Source organism: Physeter macrocephalus, chromosome 3, assembly GCF_002837175.3.
Source record: "Physeter macrocephalus isolate SW-GA chromosome 3, ASM283717v5, whole genome shotgun sequence".
In the NCBI taxonomy this organism is placed as follows: Eukaryota; Metazoa; Chordata; class Mammalia; order Artiodactyla; family Physeteridae; genus Physeter; species Physeter macrocephalus.
Window position 1 is genome coordinate 21,861,999 of NC_041216.1, and position 15,517 is coordinate 21,877,515.

The 15,517-nt window shown below is 45.0% G+C and overlaps 1 protein-coding gene across 1 annotated transcript in view; it reads right to left on the reverse strand.

Moving 5' to 3' along the window:
- Positions 1-15,517, reverse strand: part of KAZN (kazrin, periplakin interacting protein) — a 1,042,391-nt gene that overhangs the window by 269,633 nt on the left and 757,241 nt on the right. Inside the window, 1 exon segment of the mRNA XM_028487818.2 lies at positions 3,047-3,068. Coding sequence (XP_028343619.1) covers positions 3,047-3,068 — 22 coding nt within the window.

Consider the following 15,517-nt stretch of genomic DNA (forward strand, 5'->3'; position numbering starts at 1 on the left):
GTGAGAGGCCCGCGTACCGCCAAAAAAAAAAAAAAAATCACAAGGATCTGGCCACACTGGGCCTGCATTCTCTGATGGAGGCAGTTGACTGGAGCCACTGCCTATTTCAGCTGCTCTAAAGTTTGCCACGGTCCCCACCCTCCCCAGGGAGCTGTATCGGCTGCTGCTCGTCACTGCTCCCCTTACCTCACGTGGCACCCGCAGGTGTAGGAGCTTTGTTACCTCTGCCTCAGAGTCTTCATCCACATCCAAGGTTCCAACCTTCACCCCAGCAATGATATGTCCCAAACCTGCATCTGCAAAGCTTTTGTTCACCCAGCCTCTTTCCCCCGCATTCCAATTCCTGCTGGACGGTCCAGAAAAGAATCTTCTCACAGATCCATGACATTGCTGAACCACCCTCCAAAGCAGAAATGATGGAGAACACCTATGATCTCATCAGTAGCGTCAGCACGATTCCTGTTTATCTGTCGATTTCTCCTGCAATACTGTAAATTCCATATGGCCAGGTACCCAGTTATTTATCTGAGTCAGCAGAATTTCTCAACCTCAGCATTATTATATTGGGGTCAGATAATTCCCTGTTGTTTGGGGGATGTCCTGTGCATTGTGGGTATTTATCAGCATCTTTGGGTTCTCCTCACTGGAGGCCAGTAGCACCCCCATCACTCTCAGCTGTGACAACCAAAAATGTCCCCAGACATAGCCCTAGGAGGGCAAAGTTGTCCCCACTTGAAAAATCACAAAGCTGGTGTATGTCCTGGCACACAGTCAGCAATGAAATGTTTTCCGGATGGATGGATGGATGGATGGATGGATGGATGGGTGGGTAGATGGATGGGTGAACCAACAAATAAATACATGATACCAAGTCTAAGGAGCAGGGGGAGGAAGAAGGTAGAAAAATCCAAGGCACAGCCAATTGAAAAATAATGAAGGTGAAGTTAATACAATGACTCTGAAATGGCAATTTCAAACGAGAGCAAAATGGGTTACAATCCCACACAAATTTTCAGGGTTGCTGCTAGTTATTTAAAGTAAAGAACACTTTACTTTGTCATAGATTTACAACAGGATTAAGATTACATGACTGGGGTAGGACTTTACACACTTAAAGATACAGCATCCTAAACAGAATTTGTCTTCTGCAGCTTAGCTTTTTTATTTTTGTTCCTGAAGCTGGCCCTCATTTGTGGCCTGGTGATCTATTCTGTGCAGACCTCATTTTAGGACCAAAATGTTCTTTCTGTAACGATTAATTTAAACCAAGCAAAGGCAAAGTTTGAGAAACTACAGAGTGCTGAATGATTTTCCCCTTGCGGAGACTATTTCCGGCTTGAAAGCATCCCATGGGATCACCATTGTCATTCAAAGTACCCCTCTTTTACTTAAAAGAGTTGAAAATGTGAGTAGGGGGCTCTGAGTTCAGGCACACTGGCCCTTGAATCAAGGCTAAGATTCATTTCTCAACCATCAAACCTCATGAGCTACATTATGATTTGTCTTTTCTTCTAATGCTGGAGTTCAAATGGTTCCTTTAGACCCTGCAATTATTCTTTTGGGGAAAAAAAGCCCCAATCAAAATTTTGGAAAAATAAACCAATCAAGTATTGTTGTTCTTTTCAATGATGCTTCCACAGGATAACTTAATCAAGACTGAGTTAATGGTTTTGTACCAGGTGATTCCTGTCTGTTTTCAGAAGCATTTTTCATTTCAGAGGTGGGAGGGGGTATAAACCCTGCCCTTCAGGATTTATACATATAACCCCATCTGTTTGGTAGAAAAGATTAGGAGGAGACAGACAGATTTCTTACTTATTATATTCTGGTCCCTGTTCATTAACAGATATGGAAGTTAAAGAAAACCTCTCCAGTCGTCACCAGCAAACTGACAGGAAGCTCACATGTACAGAGACCCCCCGCCCAGAAAAAAGGAAGGCTAGGACTTCCTGCCACCAAAGCAAGTCTAAATATTTCTTCTAAACACTGCAGCTAAAGTGAAAACAACATTCCATTTTCAACAACAGCTTCTTTCTCAGGGTTCATAAAGCCAAACACGGCAAGTGGAGAATGAGATGAGGAATTACCAGGAAGTGCTTTAGCTCTAATTGTGATCATGCCTAATTTGGTCGTTTAAAGAACAAACGGTTTTATCTTAATGATGTTCTTGGATTTAAAATGTGTGTAAGGAGCTTAAGTGACTTTCTCTGAATTTGAAATTCATACAGTTTTAGGAGAACCGCCTGACCTTCAGCGTGGCAGCTTCCCTCTCACTGTAGCACACTTTCCCGCTCCATGTGCACTGAAGCATTGGGGGACAATGTTTGATCTGTCCTCTTTTTGATTCCCTAAACCACAGGCTCTCAATCTGGGGAGCCACAGACCCCGACAGAGGAGAAGGGCCCTTGGTGCCACTTAATGGTCCCAAAACCCATAGATGCACCAAGCACTACTTTTGGATGGGCTGACCAAGATACCCGTCACATAAACGTGCGTGTTTTTCAGTTGTATGAAAAGGCTGTTGATTAATAAAGTACAAATTTAACCAAAACACTATTGAATTCATAGCCTCTGTGTTAGTTATTTTTATCAGTCAAAAGATGTTAAAAGTTGAGCTACATCGTATGGGATGGGAAGTGTTTTGATAAAAAAAAAAGTTCTCATAGACAATACTAGAAAGCACCACTGTTAATTTTTGGAAACATTATAATTCTGTAATGAATTATAATGTTTGGTTTAATGTTTCCTTGTAATTAATTTTTAATATGTATTTGGTATAATGGTATATGACACTGGATGTCCCACAAAACCTATTGGCTTACCCTGCCACAAATGTGCGTGCATGCATACACACACACAAATAGTCATTTCTGTCACTTATTCTGTTACTTGCTGTGTGACTCTGGGAAAGTTACTAAACCTCTCTGGGCTTCAGTTTCCTTATCAGTAAAATGGGGGTGCCAATAACAGCACCTACCCTCGTGGGATAGTTGAGAGGATTAAATGGCATAGGATTTAGGGGCCAAGCGCTGTGCCTGGCACATACTAGGTTTCTCAACAAATGGTATCTCCCTAAACTTTATCCTCTTTCCTTTAACATCATTCCACCAATTCACACTACGTTAAAATGTACAAACAAAAAGCAAGTAGGCACGAAACACTTTTGGCATTTATGAAATCATGATGACTATTAGAATGAAATTTTGCTGGAGTGGGATTTCTGGCTTTCTCTCCACCTCAGTTCATCATAGTTCATGCCGTATATTTTTTCCTAACCCTGAGCTAAAAACCGCCCGTTAGCTTCATTGGTTGCCTTTAGGATTGGTCTGTTTTAAGGAGGATACTTTAATATTAGAGTAATGTTTCTGTAATGTGCCAGCAGACAAACCCTGAGACCCTCCTTGGGTTGCACATGTGTATAAACACCCTCAGGAACTGTAAAAGGCAACATGTGAACTTGGCTTATGGCAATGGATCATTCAGGCTCCGGGTGTAACGTAAGCCAACAACAACCTTCCCAATATTAAGAGCTATAGAGAAAACTGCCTGGGTTAAAATCCCAGTTCTACCAGTTATGTGCTGTGTGACCTTGGGCATGTCACTTAACCTCTCTGTGCTTCAGTTCCCCATCTATAAAGTGCGAAAAACAATAATGCCTTCCTCATCTCTTAAATGTAAAGAATTTATGACTGGGTCTGGCATAAAGTGCCCTGTCAGTGATCTGAAGATTATACCTCCTAGAAGGGTATGAATCAGAGACTGTGAGGTGCCATATCCATCAAGCCTTGGGAACAAGGCTTTACTGGGCTGAAGAACTCAGGACCTGGTTACCATCAGAGCAATAATATGATGCCTGCTCCAGAGTAATGGATGTGTGCTTTGCTATGCTCAGATCCAATGGCAAACAATTCAGGGAGTACTCCATTATTCTAAGTGGTTTGGAAAACCATTCCGGAAAATCCGAATGTGTGGACAAAACTGATGAATGAATTCAAATTCCTTTGCTGCCAACTTAAAAGAACTGGGTGCACCAAACTGCCTGTTTTTAATGTAAGGCTATGAATGGAGTCGTCTCAGGGCAGAATGGCCTCATGCCCAAAAGATTCAAGTAACCTTAACCATTTGCAATTCACCCACTGGGATATGACCCAACGCCTATACTTCACATTAGCAAGCTCTATTAGTTTTCCACTTTTACCATCGTGACTTCCATTCTCTCACTCCTGTAAATATTCATGGAAGGAAAACCCTCTGAGTCGAGGGCTCTGTCCTTGTGTTAAATGATGGACTGGAAATTACTCCTCTCTGAAGTGTCCCAGTTCCAACCCCTCCTTCTCAGAATTCCAGGGTAGAAACGTCCTGCCCAGCCTCTCTGCAACTCTAGTCCCCTCCCAATAGTCTAGTCCAAGATGTATGCTGCGGGGGGGCAAGTCTGGTTTGTCTTTGAGATCAGCTGCCCTACCACTGGGCAAGTTCAATAAATCTGTGGATATCCATCAATGAATCTATGCTCCCTAAATGTCACTATTGAACTTTCTCTCTTTTTCATGTTTCTCAGTCTCCAAATAAGATTTCCTTTAAAAAATGTTTTCCATTATAAATTAGTAACAGCACATTCCCAGCATGGAAAACGTGATAAATACAAGAAAGTTGATGGGGGAAACAATGACCTCTATTCCCACCCCCAGAGCTAACCACTGTCAATATTTTGCCGTAGTTCCTTCTAGTTTTTTTTCTATGCGTCATTTTTTTCCAGTTTTATTGAGATTATAATGGACATTTAATATATTAGTTTAAGGTGTACAATATAATGATTTGATATATGTGCATATTGCAAAATAATTATCACAATAAGTTTAGTTAAAATTCATCACCTCATATAGTTACAATTTTTTTCTTGTCATGAGAACATTTAAGATTTATTATCTTAGCAACTTTTGAACATCAATACAGTATTGTTAACTATAGTCCCCATGCTGTACATTACATCCCCAGAACTTATGTATCTTATAGCTGGAAATTTGTACCTTATTTATCCCCTTCTACCCATTTTGTCCACATCCCCACAGCCTGTGGCAAGTACCAATCTGTTCTCTGTATCTGAGTTCAGTATTTTAAGATTTCACATATAAGTGAGATCATAGAGTATACATCTTTCTCTATCTGACTTATTTCACTCAGCATAATGCCCTCCAGGTCCATCCATGTAGTTGCAAATGGTAGGATTTCCTTCTTTTCCATAGCTGACAAATATTCCATTGCATATATATATATATCACGTTTTCTTTATGCATTCATCTATAGATGGACACTTAGGTTGTTTCCATATCTTAGTAATTGTAAATAATGCTGCAGTGAACATGGGGGTGCAGATACCTCTTCGAGACAGTGCTTTCATTTCCTTTAGATACATGCCCAGAAGTGGAATTGCTAGATCATATGGTAGATCTATTTTTAATTTTTTGAGAAGACATTCCATAGTGGCTGCACCAATTTACATTCCCAATTTCTTGGTTGGGATTGTTCCATCCATACAGCTTCATACCCTGCTTTCTTCACTTGGGCTTCTTGTCTTGTGCATGTTTTCTGTGTGGCTGTGATTAGGGTTAAATTGAAAAGTCCCTATGGAAAAGTTCCAACTTAGTTTAGTTGGGTGATGGGGAGAAGGGACTCATTCTCATCTTGGTTGGATGATTAGGGCGGTAGAAGAAACTGAAAGGCCAGCTGGGAAGGAAGGACCCACGAGGACTGGGAGGATGGGGGTGAATGAGGCTGATGGCGGGGGGAGTGATAACATGGAAATTCCTGCTAAGCTTTCCTCTCGGGGTTCCTGCAGAGTTGACCTTCAGGGGGTTGGAGTGGGGGAGAAATCACAAACTCACGGGCCCCAGGACACAGCTAGACAGACTTCAGAATTGTTCTTTTCCACCTGTATTGATTGCAGCATTTGCTAATCAGAAGGGGCCAAAAACAGATGCAGATTTACAGCTTCTGTCAGAGACACGTAAGATTTCACCACACCAGGCCGGATTCCCACATGGCAGCAATGACACAGACGTGAGAAGCCACTTCAGTCTTCAGCCCGGGCATGGCCCTTCCACTCCACCCGCTTCATCATTTACTTACCAGCCTAGAGCCTGCAAGCACCGCGGTTTGCAACCCACATCCTAAAGTAACTTCTGGTCTTTTGATCTTCCCCCAGTGTTAAGACAATCCAGTAAAGTCCATTGCTGGTCCCTAAGTTAAGGATAGAAATGGACAGGTCCTTCTCTAGCTCACCCTCCTAAGCCACCTGTGGAATAAGGGAAGCCTTTCTGAAATAAAGACTTGAACAACGACTCCATGCCCCTTATCCTGGGCTGGGGAGTGTGCGAAATAGGAAATACGGTACCGCAGCAAAGGTGGTCCAGCAGGACGGAAGGCATGTGGGTTCGGATTTCTTTCCACTACTTTTACATAATTTTGTAATCGGCTGTGGGCTGCTTGGACCATTAGTTTTTCACGCAACAGGAAAAACTATGCCCCGGGCCATGATTATTAAAATGTGTTACTCTTCTATATTTAGATATTGGAACGGCTTTTAAAAATGAGCCCAGGGAAATACCTGCGGCTTAAGATGTAACTACAACGTAGGCTTAACAGTCCACCACTCGGAATCGATAACTGCCCAGGACTCAGCCTTCCTTTGCCATGTGATGGATATGGGGACAAAACGGGGTGACAAGGGTGCGGAGAGAGGATATAGAGACAGCGGGGACTTGTGGGACGCTCAGCAAACAGCCTCACACGGCCCAGGGGTCCTGTCCTCAGGTGTATCCAACTTACACCTTGCAAGTTCTTGGGCAACTGTCACAAAAGAGGCAATGGAGACAGACTGAAAACAGCAGAGTCTCTGAGAAAGGAAACAACCAACTGGAGGTTATTCAGTTGTAAGTAACTGAAACACACTCAGTTCTCAACCAGAGGTGACTGTGTTCCCCATGGACATTTAACAAGGTCTGGAGACATTTTTGGTTATCACAACTGCGGATGGGGGATGTTTCTGGCATCTAGTGTGTAGGGGGTAGGGATGCTGCAGACATCCTACAATGCACGGGTCAGCCCCTGAACAGAGAATTATCTGGCCCCAAATGTCAATAGCTCTGGGGTTTGAGAAGCCCTGCCTGAGCCCAACAAAGAGAATGTGCTGGAAAGTGAGGCACAGGTGGTCAGAATGCTACTGCCCCCCCCAATATCCATGCCTCCTTTCTACCATAGTAATGACACGTTTTTACAATAAAATCGACTTTTTTGAGGTGTATAATTATGAACTTTAAAACATGTATAGATCCATGGAACCAGCACCACAAGCAGGACATAGAACAGTTCTATCACCCCCCAAATTCCCTGGTACTGTCCCTTACAGTCACACCCTATCCCCATCCCTAACCCTTGACAACCAGGAATCTACCCTCCATGTCTTCTGGAGAATGTCATATAAATGAAATCATACAGCGTGTAGTCGTTTGGGACTGTTTCTTTCACTCACCATAATGCCTTTGAGATTCATCCAAGTTGTTTCATGAATCAATAATTCATTCCTTTTTATTACTGAGCCGTTTTGCATTGTATGGATGTACCACAATCTGTTTATCCATTCATCTGTTGAAAGACATTTGGGTCGATTCCAGTTTCGGGCCATTACGAATAGAGCTGCCATAAACATTCATGTACAGATTTTTGTGTGAACATAAGTCTTTATTTCTCTGGGATAAATATCCAGGAGTAAGACTGTTGAGTGATATGATAGATATATGTTTAACTTTATAAGAAACTGCCAAGCCGTTTTCTAGAATGGCGGCACCATTTCACATCCTCATAAAAGATCCAGGAGCCCTGCATCTTTGTTACATTTGGTGCTGTCCATCTTTTTATTTTTAAAAATTTTTGTTGACATATAGTTGATTTACAACGTTGTACTAGTTTCAGGTGTACAGCACAGTGATTCAGTTATACATACATATATACATATATATTTTAGATTCTTTTCCATTATTGTCCACCTTTTCCATTGTAGCCACTCTAATAGATGTGTAGTGGTACTTCAGTGTGGTACTAATTTGCATTTCCCTAATAGGCAATGATGTTGGACATCTTTTCGTGGGCTTATTTGTCATCCATATATCCTTCTGGGTGAGGTGTCTGTTTTCATCTTTTGCCCATTTTAAAACTTGGGTTGTTTGTTTTCTCACTGTTGAGAATTCATCATGTATTCTGGATACAGGCGTCCTGTCAGATACGTGACACGCAAGTGTTTTCTCCCAGTTGGTAGCTTGTTGCTTCATCCTCTTACCAGTGTCTCTCATAGAGAAAAAGATTTCAATTTTGATCAAGTCTAATTTATCAATTTTGTCTCTTATGGATTGTGCTTTTGGTGTCACATCCAAGTGTAACAGATCTTTTAAGCGCCTCATGGCCACACCTAGCTTTTCTTGTGTCGAAGGGTGGCCGTGTCACCAAGTTTTGGTCAATAGACTGTGTTCCTGAAACCCTCCTTCACTGTCAGCTGGTGTGGGTCCTCCGCTCCTTCTAGCCGCTTCTGTCTTTCTTCTTGGAGTGATGGTGTGACAGCTGGAGTACCGCCCTGGCCCTTTAGGTTGCGAGCCGCATCCTGGGATGGCACAGTGGAAAGCTGAAGACAAGGCACTTTTGAGGGCTCTGTGGAGCTGAGCCCTCAAGCCAGTCTTGGATTTGCCCACTTCTGGCTTTTTTTTTTTTTTTTTTTTTAAGGTATCTTCTTTTTTTTTTGCGGTACGCGGGCCTCCCACTGTTGTGGCCTCTCCCGGGAGCACAGGCTCCGGACGGCGCAGGCTCAGCGGCCATGGCTCACCGGCCCAGCCGGTCCGCGGCATGTGGGATCTTCCCGGACCGGGTCACGAACCCGCATCCCCTGCATCGGCAGGCGGACGCGCAACCACTGCGCCACCAGGGGAGCCCCCCACTTCTGGCTTTTATGTGAAAAAAATAATGAACTTCTTTATTACTTAGACTACTGTTATTTTGGATCTTCTAATCATCCTTGGCCAAATCTAGACTGATCTGATGCAGGAGGATACAGGGGTAGTTCATGGAACTCACCTTGGTGTCCTGGGGGCCACTGGGAGCTAAACTGGCCATCTGACGTTTCTGACTGCCCAGTATATACCTCCTTATTTTGGTATTAAGAATCTAAGTGTTCCTCCTGATTCTGGCATTACCTCCGCAGTGTATCATTTGGATAAAATCATATGGTTTGAAAGGGACTGATTCTACTTCTTAACTTGATGACCCAGGCCTAACCAGTCAGATTCACAGTGGAATTGCTTCGCTGAGGGACAAATGACCCAGGACTTTTGCTGGAACCATCGGGAATGAGGCCCTGTGGTTCATCTGGGGAATATGAGTTCACCGTTACCCACGGCCATTTTGCCACTAAAAAGAGAGCCTACCTGAGAATACAGCCAGCTCAAAAAAAAAAAAAAAAAAAAAAGCAGAGCCGAGAGACGGATGGAAATGTGCTGAGACCCAGAACAGGGACCTGGGAGCTCAGTTAGCCTTTCCAAACAAAGCGGCATTCAATCTCAGACCTGAAGCAGGAAGAGGAGTTAATATGTAAAGGGGATGGAGGTGAGGATATAGAGGGTGAGGGTAAAGAGCTATCTAGGTGGAGCAAACAGCATGTGCAAAGGCCCAGGGGCAGCCTGACTGCCAGGTCAGAGCACGGGTTGCAAACTTTCTGTTTGGGCTGAGCTTGGCAGTGAAAGGGTGAACCTGTGCCAAACTGTAGCTCTCAGGGCTCTTGCCAAGGGACCTGCAATGCACTGGATGGACACTTCTGAGAGGTATTAAGACAAGAAGTTATTAATTACCTAGGGAGGCGACACTGCTAACCCAGCAGAGAAACCAAGCATAGCAAATCTCTCCAAGGTCTGCCCCTGCTGATGGCTACAATTAGAGACCGCCCTGGTACCATGGAGTGCTCTGGACCCTTTTGCATTTCAGAGGCCTTCAGTGGAATGATGGAAATCCCAAATTGTGGCCTCCGGCACGTCCACAGAACACAGGCTTATTCCACCCGCCCTGAATCAGCAATATCAGAGCGAATCCCAGAAGGTCCCAGATGGGTGAAACCTGGCAAACACAAATTAGACCCTAATTTTATTAAGCAGCATTTATAATGTAGTGAATAATTCTGAGCTTTACTATCTAAAATATAAAGGGGTGTTTTTAAACTTAGCCGAGCAGCAGACTGAGTTTTCAAAAATATTGCTGTTTCCGGCCCAACAAACCGAGAGGCATTTCTCCAACAACAACCTTTGTGGCTTTCCAGATTCCAAGCTGTGCCAGTGGGTCCTGCCTCTCCTCCACAACCCAGGGTGCTTCGCAACCACGCGTCACAGATAGACGTCCCCGGCCACCATCCCTTCACACCACCTTCTCTCTGCCCTCCTAGGGATGGCTAAATGGGGAGCAGGGAGTTACAAATTCTGGAAGCCAGTAAGATTCATGGCTGATCGATGGAGACGGGCAGCCCTGTAGGCAGCCACCCGGAATGCGAGCCTCACCTCCTTGCCCTGGATGGCAAGAAAATCAAAGGAGATGGGGCTGAGTGTCCAGCGGCCACACGGATTGGCCGACTCCAGTTCATCAATAGGCCTACTCTCCGCGTTGCATACCGAGTTAGAGGAGAAACGATCCAGCCAGGGTTATAAAAAGCCTCAGAAGTTTACAAACAGCTGGAGAGAGCAGAGATCAGGGGCTGAGGAAGAGAGCAAACTCAGCTTCTCGCCTGAGCCATCTAAGCCCACCTCACCCACAGATGGCCTCTCCTCTGCAGGGCATTTATACCCTCCCAAAGAGGCCTATAGCCACGGGCCCCAGTGCCCCCTATGGGGGCCAATTTCCAGACACTGAGCACCACGGGGGACGTTTGACCACTAAAAGTGTTGATGTTTAATGTTAATTTTTAATGTTTCAGGAAAGCCATTAAGCTGGCTTCTATTATGCATCGTAGTTTTACAGCCGGCCATTTCATTTCCAGCTCGGAAAGTGGCTGGAGGAATCTCACTGGGGATATTTACTAGTTTCTTTGCCCTGGTCAAGGCTTAATTAAAGGAGAGGCCCACATAGGAGGCCTGCGCTCACTCCATTCTGCCTACGGACCGCCCTGGGGGGCCAGAGCCCTGACTGAGTGCATCAGCCTTTGGTGTTCACTGGGCTTGGCGTGGTGTTTGTCCAGCCTTCTAGGCAGGGGTACCACACAAAGGATGGCCTGAAGAAAGAGCACATGAGAAGTGTTTCAGGGACAGAAGCAACTTCAGGACGGGTAGTAGCACTAGGTGATGCTGGAGAGGCAGCCTGAGGAAGCTCCCAGGAGGACAAGAGGGTCCACTGAAGGGTCTTAAGCGGAGAAGTAGCAAGTTTCGATTTGTCATTTAGAAGACTGGCTGGAGATGAACTGGTGGAACGGGGTGAAGCGGGGGCTTGCAGAGCATGGAAGATAGGAGGCATTTTTCAATGCAGGTGACAGATGGTGGTGGCCTGTTGCATGAGTGTCCGTGGGGATAGAGAAATAGGACACAAGACCCATTCAAGAGGTACAGTAAACCTCATCCTTGGAGAAGGGCCCTCACCTCCCTGCAGCCCTCCCCTCCACAAAGACACACAGTGGTTTTCTACTGTGGCAGGGTCTTGCCCTAACAGGTCTCAACAGGACAGCCACGTCTTAAAGCAACCCCGATGATGTATAACACACGCGTAGTGGGTTGAATGATGTTCCTTCCAAAATTTATGTCCACCGGGAACCTCAGAATGCAACTTTATTTGGAAATAGTAACTTTGCAGATGTCATTAGTTTAGATGAGGTCATACAGGATTCGGGTGGACCCTAAATCTAATGACGGAGGTCCTCATTAGACGAGGAATAGACACTGAGAGACACAGACACAAGGGGGCTGCCATGTGAAGATGGAGGCAGAGATTTGAGTGATGAGTCTATAAGCCAAGGAGCACCAGGGATTGTGGGAAACCACCAGAAGCCAGGAGAGGGACATGGAACATATTCTCCCTCAGATCTTCCAGAAGAAACCGACTTTGCTGACACCTTGATTTTGGACTTCTAGCTTTCCGAACAGTGAGAGAATGAATTTCTGTTCTTTTAAGCCACCCGGTTTACAGTACTTGTTATGGCAGCCCCTAGAAACTAATATAACACATACATGTATACATATAGACATATGCGCACACACACACACACACACACACACACACACATTTATATGTGAGAGTGTTTCTTTTTTTTTTTAAAAAAACATCTTTATTGGAGTGTAATTGCTTTACAATGGTGTGTTAGTTTCTGCTTTATAACAAAGTGAATCAGTTATACATATACATATAGCTTACCCTTCCCCCTCCCCATATCCTCAAGTCCATTCTCTACATCTGTGTCTTTATTCCTGTCCTACCTCTAGGTTCTTCAGAACCATTTCTTGTTTGTTTGTTTGTTTTTTAGATTCCATATATATGTGTTAGCACACGGTATTTGTTTTTCTCTTTCTGACTTACTTCATTCACTCTGTATGACAGACTCTAGGTCCATCCACCTCACTACAAATAACTCAATTTCGTTTCTTTGTATGGCTGAGTAATATTCCATTGTATGACAGTGGTTCTTAACTCTGGCTCCCCATACAATCACCTGAGGAATTAAAAAAAAAAAAAAGGAGACCATATCCAGGCCCCACCCAAGACTTATTAAACCAGAATCATTGGAAGGTGGAACCAGGTATAATCATTTATAAAAGCTCCTGGGTGACTCTGCAGAGAGCCAGCCTCGAGAACCAACGTTGTACAGAGATATCTGAGCAGAGTGGTGTTCTGGGGTCAAGTTACCCACGTCTCCACCATTTTCACCCTACGACCTTGGCAGGGCCTGTGACATTTCTGAGCCTCAGTTTTCCTCATCTGTGGAATAGGGATAATATTCTCACCTGCCCATTGGGATTGTTGTGGCACTGAAATGAGTTAAAGCAAGCAAAGAACTCAGCCCAGGACCTGGCATGGAGTAGGTACGCAGTAAATGTGAAAGCTCACATGACTGCATGCCTCTGAATATAATTAGGTCAAAAGTGACTCCGTCCGTGCCCATTTATATCACCTCTTACACTTTCTGATGAGCTCTACACAGGTTACCACTTTCACTGCCCGTTTCCCATTACACACCCAAGGTACAAGGGAAATCCCAACACACAGATACACGGAGAGAATATACAACCGGCTCACAGGCAGCCTGTGAGCTGCCTCCTGGGCTCTCCAGGCAGCCGGGCATGAAGTGTCAGCTCACATTCCTTGAAAACGACATCCAGCCACTCCAGAAGTCTCCTCTGAAATTATACCTCTCAAGGTTTTGTCTTCCTGTGAAATGTCTGAACTTCAGGTCAGATTTCCCCTCAAACTTATTAGCTTGCATTTGGGGCAGGTGGGTGACATAACTTTTGTCATTTCCTCTGTTTATTTCCCCTGGTCTTCTCTCTCCCCTCCCAGGGAGGCTGGCATCTCGCACATTAGCTTCGTCTGAACATTAAATGTTTAGGTGCTCCTTGTTCAAGCTGAGCAGTGAAGTGGGGGCTCAGGCTTGCTGGGACAGAGTCCGCTCCTTGAAAGTGGTATAAGCCTCTCTCCCTTCCTTGTAGTCAAGTCAGCAACTTGCCCAGCTCTCCCACTGGTGATGAACAGCGGTGGAAAGTGCCTTCTCTTGCCTCTGTTTCCCCGGCTGTGAGGTGGGGGCAATGGTGGCCCCTGCCTCCCAGGATTGATGAGTGGATCAAACCTTTCACGCAGGAAACTGTTCAAACAGTGCTGGCGCCCAGCGTGTGCTCAGTGCCAGTGGCTGTTCTCACTGTCATGATTACAAGGGTTTTTAGGGACAGGGGAGAGCCAGAATCACCTAACAAACACAAGCAGGCTCCAATCCAAATGACTCAAGGCATGGCGTAGACACGACATCAGTTCATTTCGCCTTCTTTGAGCTGGGTGTCAGACAACATTGTCGTCACCCTCCAAGTGATTCCCCACCGGGACCTTCTTAGAAAGGCTGACCTCTGGGTTTGATTTTTCATTATAATTAGGAATTTTAGAACAGAATGGCAACTTACATCTCATCCCACCCCCTCATTTGACAGATGAGAAACCTGAAGGCCAGAGAGATGAGGTGGCTCGTTCAAGTCATCTTATCTCGGGAGCACTGGAGAGGGGAACAGAATCCTGGCGTTCTGGTCGCCTGTCAGGGTCCCACTAACACTGTCTCTTCCACTCTCTTCCCAATCGTTCCTTGTTCAGCAAGAATAGTTGTGGTGGGGGAGGAGAGTATATTTTTACTCCTTACCTTACTTGACAACCATGATTTTCCACATATGCCAACAGACCGGAATGTAAACAGGCACCGTTGAGAGAATAAAACAAATCAACGTGTTGAGAACCAGTACATCACCAGTGACATCATCTAATTGAGGATCGCTCAACCTTGGCACTGTTGACATTTTGGGTTTGGGGCTGTCCTGGGCATTGTAGGGTTTTTGGCAGCATCCCTGGCCCCCACCCACCGAATACCAGGAGCATCCCTTCCTAGGTGTGACATCCAAAAATGCCTCCAAACACTGCCAGATTGCCCTGGTTGAGGGCCATTGGTCCAATTACAGGCAGACCTCGGAGGTATTGCCGGTTCAGTTCCAGACCACCGCGGTAAAGTGAATATCACACTAAAGCGAGTCACACGAATTTTTCGGTTTCCCAGTGCGTATAAAAGTTACATTTACACTCTACTCTTGTCTATTAAGTGTGTAATAGCATTAAGTCTAAAAAACACAATGTACATACCTTAATTAAAAAATACTTTACTGCTGGGTCTTCCCTGACGGCACGGTGGTTGGGAGTCTGCCTGCCAATGCAGGGGACACGGGTTTGAGCCCTGGTCCGGGAAGATCCCACATGCCGCGGAGCAGCTAAGCCCGTGCGCCACGACTACTGAAGCCCGCGAGCCACAGCTACTGAAGCCCGCAAGCCTAGAGCCCGTGCTCTGCAGCAGGAGAAGGCACCGCAGTGAGAGACCCGCGCACCACGGCGAGGAGTGGCCCCCGCTCGCCACAACTGGAGGGGGCCCGCGCGCAGCAACGAAGACCCGACTCAGCCAGAAGTAAGTAAGTAAGTAAATAAATTTTAAAAATTAACAACTTAAAAAAATACTTTATTGCTAAAAATGCTATCATCTGAGCCTTTAGCAAGTTGTAATCCGTTTGCTGGTGTAAGGTTTGAGATATTGTGAGAATGACCAAAACGTGACACAGAGACACAAAGTGAGCAAATGCTGTTAGAAAAATCGTGCTGACAGACTTGTTTGATGCAGGGTTGCCACAAACCTTCTATTTGTAAAAAACTCAATACTTGCAAACCACAATAAAGTGAAGCACAATAAGAGGCGATGTGCCTGTATTTCACATCACCT